General features: G+C 33.1%; 2 protein-coding genes across 2 annotated transcripts; both read left to right on the top strand.

Moving 5' to 3' along the window:
• The first annotated feature begins 888 nt into the window (after positions 1–888).
• Positions 889–2,073, top strand: LOC133327267 (meiotic recombination protein W68). Its single transcript, XM_061535824.1, has 2 exons — positions 889–1,357; positions 1,427–2,073. The coding sequence occupies exons 1-2, from the start codon at positions 889–891 to the stop codon at positions 2,071–2,073; spliced, it is 1,116 nt and encodes a 371-aa protein (XP_061391808.1).
• Positions 2,074–3,676: 1,603 nt separating this feature from the next.
• On the top strand, positions 3,677–12,811 carry LOC133327282 (putative lysozyme-like protein). The gene is made up of 2 exons (XM_061535838.1): positions 3,677–4,589; positions 12,635–12,811. Exons 1-2 carry the CDS (start codon positions 3,708–3,710, stop codon positions 12,809–12,811), a joined length of 1,059 nt encoding a protein of 352 aa, XP_061391822.1. The 5' UTR covers positions 3,677–3,707.
• Positions 12,812–19,898: the final 7,087 nt, after the last annotated feature.

The following is a 19,898-nucleotide window of genomic DNA, read 5'->3' as shown; positions in this document are numbered from 1 at the left end:
TTTTTATTAAAATAAATTTTAATTATTTAAAAAATAACATTATTTATTTAAAAAATACAACATATCATTTAATGACGCCGTTCAATTTGTAACATTTTTTGCTAAGGGATTTACAATGAAACGTCACCGCCGCCGCCCTCTCAATAGCACAGCAGCTGAGAGACGCCGTCAAATTAGCCCGCCATTTAACAACAGTATTTTAAATATCAGCAATTTCGACTTTTTTCCTTCTCATTTTAAAGAAATTCAAAACTAAAGCATTTAATGCTGTGGTATTAAAGTTAAGTTATATTCAAGTGGTAGGTTAGTACGTCATTACCTATTACGTTGAGATGAGATTACATTTCCATTGACATTTGTTTTTATTCATTTGCAACAGCTCTCTTTGCTGCGCCTCACGGTACTTGGATGCCGGGCTGAATCCCTAAAAAGTCATTAATCTTCCTTGGCAAAAGTTAATGACAGTTGCTGTTATTCTTACCGATGGTCAAATGTAGTAATGGGGGATGGAGTGATGTGTGTGCGTGTGTTTTGACATAAGCAAAGTGCATTGCCTGACGGTCCGGTCTTCCTTCCCGGTGACTGACTGACGTGTTTGTTTGTTAATTCTTCTTGTTGTATACAAAAGCAAATAAGAAGAGAACGAACGGTACTATTTAAAAATACCTTGGAGAATATTGTTTATCTTTTCCATACATTTCATTTTTTCATTGTCAACATTAACGCGTCATTCGTCCTAAAAATCAACGTCATCATCAAGAACAGAATATTTACCTTGTTGGCGTGAGTTTGTGCGTGTGCGCCTGGGTTGTTGCTGCCATAATGATTAATAACATTGAAGTGTTAATCAACTTTTGGTTGAGGGACCTAATATTATGTGGTCCTAATATGGAAATTCACATAAGAAGAAACGACAGGTTGATGATGACAGGTGCCACTGATGGTTGTGGTGGCAGCAGTATTGCTTTAAATCACATGGGAGCCAATGATGTTGTTGGTGGTGACAACATATGCTTAAATAATTTCGACACAGATGTTTTCACAATGGATTTGTGTCAACAGCGGCAGAAACAAGCGCCATCGACAGTGGCAGAGGTGGAGAGATTAGTTTATGGCAAAAGAAACAATCGCAAACGTATTGCAATGTTACTACATGTTATGGCCGAAATACATCAACTCGCTTTGTTAAGTCAACACAACAACAACAGTTGCACATATCGTGAACTGTACTATAAAAATATTTACTTACCGTGTAATATGTTGCAAATTAACAGGGCCGTAGAAGATGTAGGCTCCCTATTGGGGCTAACAGCATGGGATATGGGTGTGTTTGCCACAGGCAAGGGTATGGTTGCAGGTAATAAATCAATTAGAGTTATTGTTTTTCATTTAAATTTATTATAATTTTATTGCATTAACATTATAGGCCCTCTATATATTTATATGAACAATGGTGATGTCATAGATTGCCACAAAACAAATACACCCACAATGATACCACCCCATTTTACATACATTGATCATTTCGAAACATCGGCCTTATTGGTGTTGGTGGTGGAAAAGGATACCATATTCAAGAAATTAATTGCCAACAATATTTTTCAAATAATGCAAGGAAAATTGCTACTACTAACAGCTCGGGGTAATCCTGATTTATCAACACGTTGGCTTTTATCAAAATTGGGCCGACAACATAATCATTTACAATTTTATATGTTAGCTGATGCTGATCCATATGGTATTGAAATTATGTTAACTTATCGTTATGGTTCACAAAAATTTAATCAATATGCTGAACAATTATCCTGCTCTCAACTCAAATGGTTGGGTATACATCCCTCAGATATTTGTTATAATTTGCAGGTTCCCCAGGAGCCACTTTCCTGTAGAGATTTTAAGAAAATTGAATCAATTTTGAAACGCCTTTATGTTACCGAAGAAATCCATTGGGAATTAATTGTTCTGCAACATCATGGTTTCAAAGCTAAATTGGATAATATGTCAAGCGAATGTTTTGCTTTATTTATCCATGATTATATTATTAATAAAATTAAGAGGCAAATTGTATTGTAAAATGAAATTGATTGGTATATTTCAATAAGGAAGCAAATGTTATTTTTTTTAATTTTGTGTTAATGAAAAGAATTTTAAGTTAAAAAAAAAACAATAAGAATAAGAAAATTTTTCATAAAATGAACTAAGAAATAAATTCTCTTTATTTTTTGGGTTTTTAAACCGTAAAATGTTACACAAAACAAATTTAAATTGAGTGGGGTTGGGAAGGGCAAAAAACGCTATACTTCCTTTCAGTCTCCATTGAGGGTAGCAAAATTACTTCAGAAACTCAAGGCTTTGGGGATCCACTTTGACGAAAAAATCAGGGCTTTGGGGCAAGAAAAAAATTCCATTTAAAATGATGGGAATACTTCTGGGACTTCATGAAGTTAAAATAACATTTAAAATTTAATTATTTATTAAAAAAATTACATTACTTATTTTAAAAATTACATTATTTATTTTAAAAATTACATTATTTATTTTAAAAATACAACATATGCTAGAAAAAATCTATTAAAAAATCCACGACCTCTAGGACTTAATAAAGGCTTAAAAAGTTCAATTAATTGGAGTCAATTCACAATAATGCATTTTTTACAGCAAGCTTCAGAGGCAGCTGATATGCAGCTTGCCTCCCGGGGTGACCTTATTAATAGGCCTTGTACATAAAGAGCAGTATTTATGGTACACTGCGTTTACACAGAGCAGAGCTACAGGTGATCCAATTCAAACATTAATAAATCTATGTTGGTATGGTGTGAAGGAACTACTTCTTCGGCTGGATGTGTAATTTAAATCTATATTTTTTCAAAACCTGTTTTTATTAATTTTTAAATAAACTAACGTAATTTTTTGCTTCTTCTCTCTTTCCAGACAGACACCTTCAAATTGTTTTTTGATTTGATAAATTTATATATTTTTTGTGAAAAAAATACAAAGCCTAACAGCAACCTTCTTTCGTACGCCCATGAAATCTTAATGAAATATGGAAATTGTGCTACTACTATGAATGGTCTACTAATGGAAGAACAGCAGCAGATACAACGTACTTAGTCGTCAGGATCAAACGTTACATCTCTCAAAAAAATAGCACAAGCTGAAAACAAAAACACCCACTTTGACATATACACACGGAACATCATATGAACCGACTTCCTCCTCCTCCTCACCCCTTGGAACAACTTTTGAAGGAATGTTTACAACAACAGGAGAAATAAAATATCAGCAACAACAACAACACCACTTGTAAAAACGGAACGCGTTTTTGGGATCATCAATAATACCAGACATAACCTACAAAACTGAAACAAAAATTTGAAAAGTTGAAAAAATTGCATTTAACTGCAATTTTTTGGAGATTCAAAGTTTTGTGGTGATAGACGATAGACTTCTCCCGCCAAATAAACCATAAACAACGCAACACCCCCGCACACATAAAAAAGCACACACAGCCAGCCGGTCGTGGTGACAGCAGAGCAGAATCGCGAGCATTAACGAAAAAGTAACCAGAAGACCAGATAGATTATCACCCGCAGTGTTTTATCGAATTTTGTTGTTGTCGTTTTTATCATTGTAATTAGGCAAACCATCACCACCAAACACCGCCTAGTAGTAGTATTTGTGGCAAATTACCGAATGAATTAAAAATAATGTCAACAACAATGCGCACGACACTGCAAACAGTTCCTGAGTCGTTGCCCGCCGCCGCCGACAATAGTGCAGCCACAGCAGAGGGCAATGCAACATCGAAGCTGCTGACATCGTCCACAATAACGACAACAACGTCGGGCTCGGCCGGCGGTACAACTACAACAAATGGCACAACAACCCCAACGACAAATTCGGCTGCTGCCGCGGCTGGTGGCGTGACATCGCTACAACAAACAGCCCAGCCCCAGTCCTCACAATCGCAGCAGCAACACAGTGTGCATAGTTCAGTGCAATCGGTACAAGATACTCATCATGACTCCACAAATGCAAATACCATTGTACTGCCTTCGACGACGACAACATCAGCCACCTCGTCGACCGTTGCCAATAATGTAACGCCAGCCAATAATACTACGGCCACTTGCACTTCGAGCATTGCGACATCTTTAGCCAATGCCAATCAGACACAAAACAATAGTTCTTACCAGCAGCAACCGCCACCAGCCCAGCAACAACAACATCATGCTCCATCGACACCATCACAATCGTCATCGTCGTCACAACATCATTGCCATGTTGTCGCTGGTGGTGTAGCGTCAAATTCCGTTACGGATGGTAATTCTCGCTCATCAGCAGCGGCGGCCGTTAACTCCTCTGGCGGAGGCGGTAGTGGTTCATCGTCATCCAATCATCACCACCATCATCATCATGTTAGCAGCAGCAGTGGTGGTGGTGGCGGTGGAAGCAGTGGCGGTAATGCTGTTGTCACCGGTGGTGGTGGCGGCGGCGGTGGTACATCGATAATAAGCAAAAATGTTGTTAGTGGTCATTCGAATTCCGCAACATCGGCTTTAAAACAAAGGACTTCTTCATCAGCAAAGGTAAGTTGGAAAACAAAACCTACACTTGTTCTATATTGCAGTGGAATGGTGGCATACACACATACACAAGAAGTACAACATTTGTTTGGAACCTCTGCAGCATAACTTGCAAGAAACTATAAGCCTCCGCTAGCTACTTGCAACAACTTGCACTAAACTTAGTAGCTAGGTTAAGTCCAAGTTGTTGCAAGTTATGTTCCAGTTGACTGCAAGTGTATGTATATTGTGTGAGTGTGTGTATGTATGCGACACATACTTGCTGCCTTTCTTTGTTTCTTTTATTTCATCTTACAAAAAACTATTTCTATTGAAATGACAAACTTCCGCCACAGACATATGTGGGTCGTCGTCGTCTTTTTCAGGTTTATAATCTTGCCCAACCAACCAACTACCTTCCTACATAAAAAATTATAGCATACATACATACTTGCATATTTCTTTAAGTATTTTTTATTATTATTGAATACTAGTTTTTTTTTTGTTCTTTGCATAGCAAAGTGAAAATTTCTGAAAGAAATTTTTTAGACCATTTGAGAGTAGGTTTTTTTTGGAAATGTTATTTGTTTGCAAAAACTTGCTGATCATCGGCTGCCAACATAAATAATTGGAAATGGGGTTTTTTACGAAGAATAATGTGGGAAATAAGAGGACATTGAGGCTGTACCAATTTTTTTTTTTATTTTTTAAACCTAATCCTAAGCCTTCGCCGCCTTCCACTGTGGGCAGACAATTTTTTTGTGTAAAACTCCAAGTTTTTGTCGCCTCCACTGAGGGCAGACATATTTATAGAAAAGATCCACACCTTTGGATGTCAGAAAATTCCTAAAAAAATCATACTTTCAAATGATACTACAAAAATGACTATAAAAATTCGCGAATTTGAAAATCAATTCACAACAATGGTTTTTGAGAACTAACTTGAGATGCAGCCACCCTGGTCTCCCTGGATGACCTTATTAATAAACCTTGGCTTTAATAATTTAATAAATTAATAAAATTCCTTTCAAAAATTCTTTAATTCATACCCCTCGTTTGAGCGATTTTACACTACAACGGCGTTTTTATCCCAGAAGCGTCGGCGTCGCTGAAAGTTATGCTCTGTTAAAGAACTGACGTCAAATCCACGCTTGTCAATTATTTTGTTTATATTTTCGTAAGTTTCCATAAGTGGATTCGGATTGTCTTGTCGTTTCATCTATTAATTAAAAAAATCAATGCTTTTGTGAATGATTTTGCACTACAACGGCGTTTGTATCTCAGAAACTCCTCGTTTGAGCGATTTTACACTACAACGGCGTTTTTATCCCAGAAGCGTCGGCGTTGCTGACAGTTATGCTCTGTATAACAACGTAAGTCAAGCGATCGACTCCAAACGCCGAAATCCCCAAATGTCAATTGCTTTGTTTTTTTTTTTCATTCGGATGGTCTTGCTCTGGGTCATCTATGAAATAAAAAAATCAGTGCTTTGGTGAATGATTTGTACACTACAACGGCGTTTTTTCTCAGAAACTCCTAGTTTGAGCGATTTTACACTACAACGGCGACCCCAATGAGAGTCGCCGATGAGAGTAGAATAATTTATGGCAGGACTAGAAAAATTCCATTTAAAAATCCACGCACTGGTGACCTCAATAAGGTTAGAAATATTCCTTTATGAAATCCTCGGCTTCGTGACTCCAATAAGTGTCAGCCAGAAAAATAAAGCTAGAAAAATTCGACCTCATTAAGTCAACAAAAATTGCATTAAATATACGCACTTTAGGAACTCCAATGAGATAACAAAAATTCAACGGGATCCACATACACTTACCTAGCCCTCTCCTATCGCTTTTAAAAAGTCATGCTTTGTTTTTGTTTTTTCTAGTTCTCATTATTTAGCACTTTGATAATATAACTTACTACTATATTATTTGATCACAAGTCTGTCTGTCCATTTAATTGTCCATAATTTTTAATGGGAAACTCACGATTTTCACACATTTTCTTTGTTGTATGATAAAATTAACTTAAACCTATAGATTTTTTTGTTGATAAAATCAAATAAAATTTCTATTAAAAGAAATGTTCCTTACAAAGAAATCGCGATAATGGATTTGAGGATGAACAAATAATTGTTTGATTATTTGAAAATTATTAGAGGAAAAATACCAATAAAATCAAAATTTCCATACAAAGTCCATTTAAGTAACAGGTGAACAAAACTGATTGAATTCCTCACATATTGTCGAAATATTGATTTATGTTGTTAATCGCATACAAATGTAAACAACAATTTTTCTTTTAAATTAACCGGAGGGAATTTTAAATACAAATTAATAGCATCATATTTTAGTCAAGCGTATGAATAATATTTCCATTTAATTCATCATACGTCACAATCTCCGCTAACAGCATAAAGAAGAATCTTATTGTGAATGTTCATTATTTTATAAAAAAAAATAATGTAAACATTGTGATGTTTTATGAATAATAAAGGATACAACTTTTTCTTTCCAAAAAGAAAAGCAAAATTCCAATTCTATAGTGTATAGGTCAACTTTATCACTTTCATAAATTTTATTTAATAATTGCAACTTTAATACGATATTAGTATCCCAAAACCAGCTGATGTCGCTGAAAGTTATTCATTTTACTCTTCCTTTTGGCGATTTCACACTTAAACGACGTTATTATTCCCAGTAGCACCGGCGTCACTGAAATTTATATATACTCTGTAAAACATATGACTTCGAGCGATCAACGCCAAACGCCCACCTTCATAGCATATGAATGAACGTTGGTCGTGTTTACACTACAATGTCACTAATTAGCGTTAAAAACTTATAAAAACTAATTTTTTATTCTATAATTTTATATAAAATACAATATTCGTATCCCATAAACAGCTGATGTCGCTGAAAGCTATTCATACACTTCCATTTGGCGATTTTACAAATAAACGGCGTTATAATTCCCCGAAACGCCGGCGTCACTGAAATGCATGTGTGCTCTGTAAAACATATGACTTCGAGCGATCAACGCCAAACGCCCACCTTCATAGCATATGAATGAACGTTGGTCGTGTTTACACTACAATGTCACGGGCTAAAACTAATAAAAACTAATTTTTTATTCTATAATTTTATATAAAATACAATATTCGTATCCCATAAACAGCTGATGTCGCAGAAAGCTATTCATACTCTTCCATTTGGCGATTTTACACATAAACGGCGTTATAATTCCCCGAAACGCCGGCGTCACTGAAATGCATGTGTTCTCTGTAAAACATGTGACGTCGAGCGATCAACGCCAAACGCCCACCGTCATAGAATTTGAAAGAAAGTTGGTCGTGTTTACACTATCATATCACTAATTGATGACTTTATAATAGACCCTAATGTTGTTGTCAGTATAAAAAAGGGGATTTTCGCTACAAATCAAATATATAATTGCAATGCTATTGTGAATGATTTATATTACATTGTTTTTAATTTCCAATCAAATAAATTTTCAAAAATAACAGCATGATAAACCACCTATTAAAGAAGCTTCACTGTAAATTATCTGCTCATCTCAAAACGAGCTTATTCTTGTTTTTTAATCCGCCCAAAGTCTCTCTCTCTCTTATTTGTGGGCTTTTTTACTCTTAGTTTGCAAAGTCATGAGTTGTATCTTTTTTGTCTCTTCGGTGTTTTTTTTTTATTTGGCGAACGAAGAGACATGCCAAGCTTTGTTTGATCTCCACCAAATTTTGAGGTTATGCTTTCGATGATATCCCCCCATAATAAAACTTGTTTTGATTGGGTTGTTGTTGTTTTCATCACTTAATTTTGTTGTTTTTTTTTAAGTTTTCAATAAAGCTGCGTTTTTTTATTTTTTGTGGTATACACCACGAGGAAACAAAACAATAGGAAAACAAATTATTACACACAACAGTATAAAACTCTAAACAAAACCAAACAATAATAAGAATTGGATTAGGAAATGGGGGGAGGGTGGAGAAAGGGAAATGTGGATGATGAGGTAGTAAATAAAAAATGTGGTGTGGAGACGTTTGCTTGCTCTGTCTGCTGCTGCTCTCATGATCCATATAAATTGAGTACTAATGAACCTAGGAAAAGACAATAGCAACAACAACAACAACCAAGCAACAACAACCTCGTTTCCACGACAGAGGGGTCTAAAAAAACCCGAGTAAACAAGCCCATTGTGTAAAAGCAATAGGGCTGCTACAACAACAACAACAACCAAGCAACCTCAAATGTTGGGGGCAAAAATAAACAACAAATGTGCTGTTTTCTTATTCAAATTGTGGTGGTGGTGTGGTGTTTGGCAGCGGGCGTTAATACATCGTTAGGCCTGCCTGTGTCGTATCGTTTACAATTTAATCGTGCAACGACTGTGTAATGACACTCTAAATAACTTAGCTTGCACACAGATGTTGTGCTTTCTTACTGCTAGCTGTCAGTCATATCGTAGTTGTCATTGCTCTTTTTTATGCATTCTTTGTAGTTCGTTTATTTTTTATTGTCATTCTTTGCAGTTCATTTATTTACTCTCTTCTTTTTGGGTTTTCTCAAGCTAAGAAGATTACTTATTGAACTTGTTGATAAATTTTTCTTTTATTAAAGCTTTAACAAAAAAAGCTTTTTTTCAATTTTTATGATTATTTTTTGGTTTGTTTATTTTTCTTGAGTTTCTTTTCTTATAACTATCAGTTGCTTCTTGAAGAACTTTGAAAAAAAAGAAAGAAAGACAAGATAAAATAAAATAGAAACAGACAAATGAACAACTATGCAATGAAAAATGAAACTACGGTGAATATGAAACTTTGTAAGATACACTCAAACACACACACATTCATACTCCTCATACATATACAATTTATTAATTTAATTACCAGTTGTCACGTTATGGATACGTAGGTTATGTGTGAGAGAGATACAGAGCGCAAGAGAGCTGTGGCTGCTGGCGTTTACTCGACGTATTTCTACGGAATGTGTGTGTACAGTAGTTTTTTTTCTGTTTTTGTTTATTTATACCTGTCAAGTTTTTTTTTGTAGCTAGAACAATTTAACAACAATTTTGTTTATGCCCAATTAAAGGATATTTTTAGAATTTTATTTATAATTGTTTTTTTTTGTATTTTTTATTGTTGTGAAGTTTTTTTATTTGTTTGTTTTTAATTTGATAATGATTTTTGTGGGTGGTTTTACTTTTTCTCCATGCACGAAGGTTGTTATTTTTTCAGGAGGAAATAAATAACAAGTCACAATATGAATAAAAATGTTGAAATAACCCTAGATAGATAACCCTAACTCGCTTGCTAGCATCAAAACATGTTTGTGTATATATTAGGGTGGTTTCAGAATAAATTCTGAAAACATTTTGACAGCTCTCGAGGTATGATCAGGTGATACTACAATGGTAGACCTTTATAAAGAACCCAATGGTAATGTGTTTTGTATTATTTAAATTGCTTTAAATAATACATTGAATACATCTACCAAATAATATAATCATACATTTAAATTTTAATTTAATATTAGTATCACAAAAACACTTGATAACGCCGAGAGTTGCTATTATTCCTCGTTTGTTCGATTTTACACTACCATGGCGTTATTATTCCCAGAAACGCCGGCGTCATTGAAACTTATTCATACTCTGTAAACAAGTGACGTCGAGCGATCAACGCCAAACGCCCGCCGTCATAACATATGTTTGGAAGTTGGTCGTGTTTACACTACAATGTCATCACTAGTTATACATTAATCCAGTGATTTTTTCTTTCAAATGTTGAATATTATATTAATAAATAAATATCTTATTAATAAATTACTATTTCTGAATAAAATTTAGTATTAGAATGGGAGTGGGAGTGTAGAGAACAAGATACGACAAAAAATAAAATAACTTATGCAACATAATGTATAAACATGTTTTTCATCGTTTTCTAATAAATGATGTCAGGAAATTTTCAATATAAATGAAGCGGATTCACTACAAATTAAATAATTTCACATACAATTTTGACAGCTCGAGGGAGTATCAGATGATAATACCTGGTAGACTTTTATAATGACCATGATTATAATGTCTTTGTATTATTTAACTATTTATAAGGTTACAGGAAGCCGCGAACACCTTACCAAAGCACAAAAAGTATAAATTGTCATCCATTGTGATTGGATTCCATGCAGGCAGAGAATAAATTATTAGCTCAAATTTAAATCGAATCAAAAGATAAAAGATCAGCTGATCAATTTTAACTAAATCAGCTGATGTTAAGGAAGTTAACATATTAGAGATTATCTTTTACAGATGTAGCAGTTTTTTGCTACATATAAATTTCATTTGTATTAATATTATGTTTTCAGTACAATTTTTACAGTTTTTTAAGTTTTAAAAATAATTGAAAAATTAAGCCAATACCATCCGATCATACCTTTTTTATATTTCAACTTAAAAAATATATTAAAAAATCATATCATTTTTATTGGTAAAAAAATGGACAAGGGATGGACACCAAACCAAAGCTTTTGTGATTACCAATAAATAGATAGGTGAACCCTATTTTAATCTCTAGCGTGTGAATAACATTCTCATTATATTCATTATACGTCACACATTTAACGCTTTCATATAAAGAAAACGCATCTTCCACGCCTTGTCCCTCATCTTGCTTAGAAAAAAAACAACCTTCCTTTCATAAAACTAACGAAAAATATTGGCAACACTGTGGACGTCGAGCAATTAACGCCAAACGCCCGCCGCCAACACTTTGTAGTATGGCTTTTGTAATTGTCAATTAATTAATAGCTGATCCCTATTGCAATCTTACGTATGATTAATATTCCCATTTTATTCATAATACGTCACATTCAACGCTTATGTCATTACTATGTAGGTTATTGTGAATGGTTTGCATTTAAAAAATCTAAAACAAATTATGACAAAGAAGTAATATTAAAGTGGATTTTTTTTTATTTTTGGTATATGAAGGAAATAAAATGCATCTTCCACACTTGATTCCTATTTCCATTCCTGTGAAAAAAACGTAAATTTTCTGTCATAAAATTAACCACCGCCAATAATTGGTATTGGTAAAACAGCTGACGTCAAACGATCGACGCTAAACGGCTAAAGTCGCTAAATGTTATGTGCATACACGTTTGGCCGTTTTTACACCACAATACGCATTTGCTACAGTGTTGTATAGCACTAACATGATTTTATATCAATTTCATTGGATAAAATTCGAAAAAATCATGTCTAGCTTAGATTTCGATTTGTTCGCGGACTAATTTTATTCAACAATTTAATATTTTTTGTACATCCACCCTAATAAACCATGCAATTATCAAAATGCAAGGATTTTTTTTATTGTCTATTGTGATTTGTGATAACAACAGCCATTGTCAGATGATGATCTATTGATCTTTTTCTCATGGCTGATTGCCTGTCTGTCTGTGAAATTTCTACGAAATAACACCGATGTAATTGGTGGGGTTTAACAGCTGTGGAACAGTTGAGAGCACCATAGATACATTCGGCATGGCTCTCCTCCATTATAATACTGCTCAGGTGTTTTCTTGATTTCATTTTTTTTATTTTACGATTTTTTTTTTTCAAAATTCGCATAACAGCATACATATGTAGAGTGTGTTATTGGGGCGCGCACTGGTTGGTTTTTTTTAATTGTATTTCATTTCAATGACGGAAATGAATATTTTGTGTGTTGTGATTTCCCAGAGTCATATGCGCCAGCCAGATAGCTAGCTGGCTAGCTAGCCTGCTAACATGCAGGTAGAAAAATCACATTGCTCTGAAGAATTATCGACTATTGTATGTGTGTGCATAAAGCTTTTTTTTTTATTCTCCATAAAAATGCTCACACATATATGCGCATCCAAAATAAATTGAAAGCAAAAAAAGCTTCTCCTCAACTACAACACTGAGTTCATTGCCGCAAATGGGTGTGCGTGTATGTATACTCACCAAGTAATTTACCAGCAACAAATGTTGCCAGTATTTTGACTTGAAATTATTCCTCCAAAAAGATCCCCATATCCAAATTTGAGGGGGAAATAATTATTCTCAGTAAGAAACAGCTGCTTGAGAACAGCTGTTTTGATAAACAATTGACGTTGAACGGCAGACGCCAAATGCACACCGCCAATGCAGGCTTTGTAGTTTTTCTTATTGATATTGCCAATAAGAAGATTGTACTGTTCTAGGTAAACAATCAAACATTGACCGTTAGACGCCAAACGCCCACCGCCAACGCCGCATTTCACCAATGGCGGCTGTAGTTGACATAAGACGATCAGATGATCCCTATTTTACATTTTCTTTGTGGTTTTTCATAGAAATTTGGTATTTTTGGATTAATTGTGTACACAATATATAATAAAAAAACATAATAATAATAATAATAATTATTATATTTTTTATCATAAACTATTAATTTTAAGTGATAGACGCCAAACGCTGTTCTTTTAAAGTTGAGGATTTTCACAGAAATTTTCGATTTTTTGGAGCAGAAATTGTGCAACAAAAATTAAAAAACGAAAAAATATGTCCTCTCAATTTTACAGGGAGGAGCATGTTCTTCACTTCATTCGAAAAAAATCATCGGTCTTTGTATTGAGGGATTTTGTTTATCCCAACGAGGAAAACATAATTCCCATTTTAAAGTTTTCCGCAAAAAATTCTCCCAAATGGAAGAAGTAGATTCCAATTTAAAAAAATATATATATAAATAATAAATTCTTTAATAAACACCTGTCTAATGATCCTTTAAATAAAACAATCAAAAATGGTCTAAAATTCAATTGTAATTCAATTATTGTTTTTGATAAACAATTGACGTTGACCGTTAGACGCCAAACGCCCACCACCAACGCCGCATTTCATAAATGGCGGCTGTAGTTGACATGAAACGATAAAATGATCCCTATTTTTCATTTACTTTGTGGTTTTTCATAGAAGTCAGATATGTTTGGAACCCTTTCTCAAATTCAAAGTTTTTCCCCCCAAAAAATTCACCCAATTTTAAATTACCCCCCGAAATAAATTCTTCAATAAAACTAGACAGAAGTTTTATAAAATTCCATTTTTTGCAGGGCAAAAAAACAATTTGTTGCTGGGCAAAAAAAAAAAACATTTGTTGCTTGAATTCGTTCCTTTGGGGCTTGTGACTCTACATACCTAGAAGTTTTGATTTTTTTATTAGTGATGTCAAGTTCTTTTGTTTAAAAAATTACCATAAATACAAGAAATAAAAAATTTTCATATTTTACTATTTTTTTATTTAAAAATAATTAAGAAAGGTCTAAAATATTAATTATAATTGAATTGTCGTTATTGATAAACAATTGACGTTGAACGGCAGACGCCAAACGCCCGCCGCCAATGCAGGCTTTTGTAGTTGACATAAAACGATCAGATGATTGATGTTGCCAATACGAAGAGGAGTTGTACGGTTATAGGTGTTATAAAAATCCCCTATTTTTTACTGGGCAAAAACAAAATCCCCACAAATAAATGGCAACATGTGTTTTTTGTTGGTTTTACACACTACTCACCAATAAAACATGCTGCCCCCAACAAATATCCGCGCTCGCACACACCCGCATCAATACGTTCGTTTTTTTTTGTTCTCCTATTTATTATCTCTCCTCCAGACTTGTGGAATTTTGTTTTGTTCGTTCGTACTTAAACAAAAAAGGTCTTCTCTCAGTACTGCTAATACAACTACTACGGCACACCGACGACGGCGGCAAAGCTATTGGTGGGGCTGCTACTAATGAACAGAGAGAAAAAAACACTTGACTGGTTTCGTCGGTATTGAGACATGTTTTCAGCAGTTAAAATCAATTTACATTTTCAGTATAAAGTTAACATTAAAAACGCAACCACCGACGACGACAACAACGACGTGAAACGATGATGACAATATTCAACAAAAAATCACAATAATAATAAAGATATTATTTATTAAAAAATAAAGTATACAACAAAAAAGAAAATCAAAATAAATGCAAATTAAGAAGCAAAAGAAAATAATAAATTATTATATTTTTTTTATTACTATTTGTTAAATATTTTCTTTATTATAATACAATAATATCAAAGAAAAATATATATAAAAAAATAACAACGAACGAATTAACGCGCATTGTTGTATGACGACGACGACGTTTTTACATTTTTTGTCTTCTTCTTTTTTTTAATACGGGATAAGTCGTCTCGGCGTTGGTTATGATCGATCGTGTGTGTGTTTTTGTTGTTGTTATGTGTGATAGTGTGGTGCCTTTTATAAATAAAATAAAAATTATATAGAATCAATTAAAAATACAAAAAAAAACGCAACGAAAGAAAAATTACAATTGCCAATTGATGATTGTTGAATGCAATAATAATTCATAACGTCATAATTATGTATGTCAGAGACCCAATGCAGACCCCCAGGCCTTATAGTTTTTCGCAATTGTTTTGTGTTTCTGAATGTGAAACAAAATTTGTGCAATAATTTCCAACCCTCCCCTCCGTATATCTAAAATGTGGTGTTGATTGCTGTGTATTATTGTATGCATGCATGTGTGTGTGTAGTAGACCCCCAAATAACAAAAAAAACATGAAACACAAAGTCGTACCGCCGATGGAACGGATGAATGAATTGAATGGTGTATAGATACATGGATAGATAGATATATACACTTCTAATTGTAATTATATTAATTACAACAAATGATTGTTTTTGCTGCTGTTTTAATAATCCAACAAAATGTTAGCTAATAACAACCTACGTATTTTTTCTTTACTTTTCCTTCTTTGTCTTACTTGAAAAATGAAAAAAAAACTCAAAAAATATATTTGTTTAGTAAGCCATAGCTCGCTAACTTACTGTCTGCTGTCTAGTTAGTTAGTTTTTTAGCCTGTCAGCCAGCCAGTCTGTGTGTAATCATTGATTATTATATTATTAAGCTCTTTCTTCTCCATGATAATGTTAGATAACAAAGGCCATTTGGGGCTTGTGACTCTACCTAGTAGTTTTGATTTGTTTTTTTTTTTATTAGAGATGCCAGGTTTTTTTAGTCACCATATATACAAGAAATATAAAATTTTTCTTTTTATTTTATTTAAGAATAATTAAAAAATGCTCTAAAATATCCAATTATAATTGAATTATCGCTATTGATAAACAATTGACGTTGAACGGCAGACGCCAAACGCCCACCGCCAATACAGGCTTTGTAATTAACAGATGATTGATGTTGAGCATCAATTGTCAATAAGAAGAAGAGAAGTACTGTTATAGTTAAACAATTAAAATTTACCGTTAGACGCCAAACGCCCACCGCCAACGCCGCATTTCATAAATGGCGGTTGTAGTTGACATTAAACGATCAGATTATCGCTATTTTAAGTTTTCGTTGTGGATTTTCATAGAAATTTGTTATTTTTGGATTAATTGGTATTTTGGACTATTTGTTTTATTTAAAAAGTAATGAAATGTGTTATTTGTGGACAATTTATTTTATTTAAAAATAATTAAAAAATGGTGTAAATATTTTTTTTATTTTTGGACTATTTGGTATTTTTGAATAATAATATTTGGTATTTTTTAACTATTTGGTATATTTAAGAATATCTAAAAAAATTCTTAATATCAATTATTATTGAATTATCGCTATTGATAAACCAATGACGTTGAACGGCAGACGCCAAACGCCCACCGCCAATGCAGGCTTTTGTAGTTGACATAAAACGATCAGATGATTGATATTGCCAATAAGAAGAAGAGTTGTACTGTTATAGGTAAACAATCAAACATTGGCCGTTAGACGCCAAACGCCCACCGCCAACGCTGCATTTTATAAATGGACGTTGTAGTTGACATTAAATGATCTGATGATCTCTATTTTTCATTTTACTTATGATTTTTCATAGATATTTGGTATTTTTTGGACTAATTGAGGACCCAATATATAAAAAAATTAATAGAAATTATATTGTTAATCGTAAATTATTAACATTAAGTGATAGAATTATTTCTTGTAAGGCTTTTTTTTAATATATAAAACAGTCAGACGAGGATTTTCATAGAATTTATCGATTTTTTTGCAACAAAAATCGTTCATCGAAACGTAAAATTTTGGGTTTTCTTTTACATTTTTTCCATAGAAAAAAATTTGGCAAATCGAGAAAACGTCAGCTGATCGATCTACTGACACATAGACAATGTTTTTCATGAAACTGGATATTGACTGACATTACTCAAAAAAAATATATTATTGGCAATACTTTATTATGACAGATTTAAATTGTCAAATACAAACAGCTGATTTTGCTTATTGTGTGATCAGCTGTTCATAATACCGGTGATAACTTTCACTAGAGTCAATTAAAAAAATAACTCTGAAAAATTATTGTCATAGGTCCACATTTTTGTATAACAAATTTCATTTTTAAATTATCATTTTTTTTAATTCCCTTTTTTATTTTTAATACGTGCCTAAAATTCAGCAAAGTGGGCATCATCATCTCAATCAGATGTTTTTTTTTCTTTGTATGATTTTCTTCTTCTTGTTCATGATGATACTTAACCACCTATTTATTCATGGTTGTATTTTTGTTTATATGATGATGATGCTGATGAATAAATCGACAAGTTTTTTAATAGAATAGTTTTTTTGTTTATTTATAAAATCCCCACCCTACAAAAATACCCAGCATTGTTGGGTGACTAAAACAAAAACAAGATTTCAAAAATATAAATAATAATAAAAAGAACAAAATAAAATGCAAAACAAACGAGAAAACAATGAAACATAAGACAAAAAAATCATCATCAATACCCAACAACAAAAGGGAATTGAAAAAATAGAAAAAATAAAACACAAGGCAAAGCTTACGAATAAAACGACGACTTTGTGGTGATTCTCGTCGTTTAGAACACGATTTTTACACGAACAGTCAGCAGTAGTAGATTTTCAATGGATACAAAATTCCCACATTGAAGACTTTGTGCCGTCCCCCCATCTCTCCCCTCATTTCAATACAGTGTGTTCACTAATTAACAAGAGCTTAAACTCGTTAAACATGCTGAGAGAGAGTGAGAAACAGAATACGAGAGAGCCAATTCAATGAGACTCAAATAGTGTCTGATAGATTCTCGTTTTTTTATTTCAGTATTGGAAATGATATTCCTCTAAAAAACTTAAAGCTTTCAAAAAATAAATAAATAAAACATTCCAACCATTAGCCATAAAACTCACATTCCCATAAATCCATTCTTCCTACAAAAATAAACAAACACAAACAATAACTAAAATAAAGAATATTTTTTGTTATTTTGTCTACCTTAAGTAAAGTGCAAAAATAATCAGACAAATCCCCGCACGCCTGCTTTCCTTGAGAGTAATTTGTGTGAAAAATAGTGTAAAAACGGCCCTCTGACTTTGCCTTAGTTGAGTAGTTGTGGTGGGGGAGGAACACGTTAATAAATCTTCCTTCCTTCTTCTTCTTTCTGCATATGTGTAAAATGTAAACAAAATACCTACCTACCTATCTTCAGCAAAGAAAAGATAACGAACGGCGGAAAAAAAAGAAAAAAATATATACAACTGTGGAAAAATCTTGATTCATTGAAAATCTTATTTATTGTTGTTGCTGTTGCAATGCAAAATAACAAAAAAAAAGAAAACAGCAACTAAAATAAATAAAAAATGTGTGTTTGAATAGAGAGAGAGAATACCCGACCCACCAATAAGAATCAATCTTTAATCTGTTTTTAAGCTTTCTCTTGTTGTGCTCGTTTTTGTTTGTGTGTGTCTGTGCTGAGTGTTTTGTGTGTGTTCCCCATCATGTGCCGCCTGGGGGTTCTCCGCCTCTCGCGCGCTCTGTGTGTGTGTCAATTTGTGTTGTGTGAACGCGTGTAAATAAATAGCAAATGATAATGATGACGGCGATGACTTCAAGTCAAATAGATAATAACGAAACACAAACACTCACACACACACCCCTCTCATAATCATTCACAATAGATAGCGGTCTATGAATGCATTTAACGAGGCGACAATTTGCAAGGAACTTTTTGCAATAAAAAATAGGATATTTGAGTAGGATCAGACGCACATTATGACCATTCACAATAGACAATACTCGAAGAATACGTTTTAGCTGCAATTTTTTATAAATGCAAAGAGATTTTGTGATAAAAATAGGATATTAAATTGTAAAATTAGGGCTTAACAATTATGACAGCAGTTTTCTATGACTATGTTTACATTTAATGTATTTTAATAAATCTTCTCATTAAAATGCTCGCATAGGAAGTGAAAAATAAATAGAAAACACTCTATCCGTTCACAATAGATAAAACTCGAAAAATGCATTTTAGCGGCATTTTGTAACTTGCAAAGATATTTTGCGATAAAAATACGATATTAAATTATAAAACTCGAGAACTTAAAAATGACAGCAGTTTTCTATGACTATGTTTACACTTTGACGTATTTTAATAAATCTTCTCATTAATGTGTCCGCATAGAAAGTTAACAGTAAATAGATAACACTCTATCCATTCACAATAGATGATACTCTAAGAATGCATTTTAACGGCATTTTTTGGGTTAGGCTAGAAGTAGGATTACACTAAACGAGTTTAAATTAAACTATTCATTTAAATGTCATAATTGGAAGGAGAAGAATTTTATTGTAAAATGTGAAATTTTGACTGGCTATAGGTTTTCGTTGAGCGTGTTCTAATAAAACATCTCATTTAAAAGTACCCTTAAAATATAATATATTAAGGCCCTCCCAGTAAAATCATCTGTTATACCAGTCAGCTGTTAAAATACTTTATTGGGTATTAAAAAAGAACAGCTGTCGCCTACAGGGTTTACATCAAATGTGTTAAAAAAACTCTTAATTTAAATGTTATCTTTGGAAGTGAAAAGAAGTGCAATAAATGTACTCAAGGTATGATTTCAACATCAGGAGAAGAAGTATTCTTGAAAAAAAATAATATCGAGGTTCATTAATGAGACTTTACCAGTTAAATCAGCTGTTTCACAAGTTAGCACTTAAAATACGTTTTTGTGAATTGGGAAACAAACAGCTGTCGGCAGGAAAATTTACATAAAACATGTTTAAATAAAACTCTTCATTTAAATGTTATCATTGGAAGTGAAAATAAGTGTGATTTCAAGGTATGCTTTCAATATCATAAGAGAAAGTATTTCTTAGTAAAAATGTTGACCAAAAAATTATATAAATGATGACTTGGAATCTTTATAAGATCGTCCCGTGGAAACC

This window comes from Musca vetustissima, unplaced genomic scaffold (genome assembly GCF_032173495.1).
Source record: "Musca vetustissima isolate MV318-11 ecotype Yass unplaced genomic scaffold, APGP_CSIRO_Mvet_v1 utg28967, whole genome shotgun sequence".
NCBI lineage: Eukaryota > Metazoa > Arthropoda > Insecta > Diptera > Muscidae > Musca > Musca vetustissima.
This window is presented reverse-complemented; position numbering and strand designations above follow the sequence as displayed.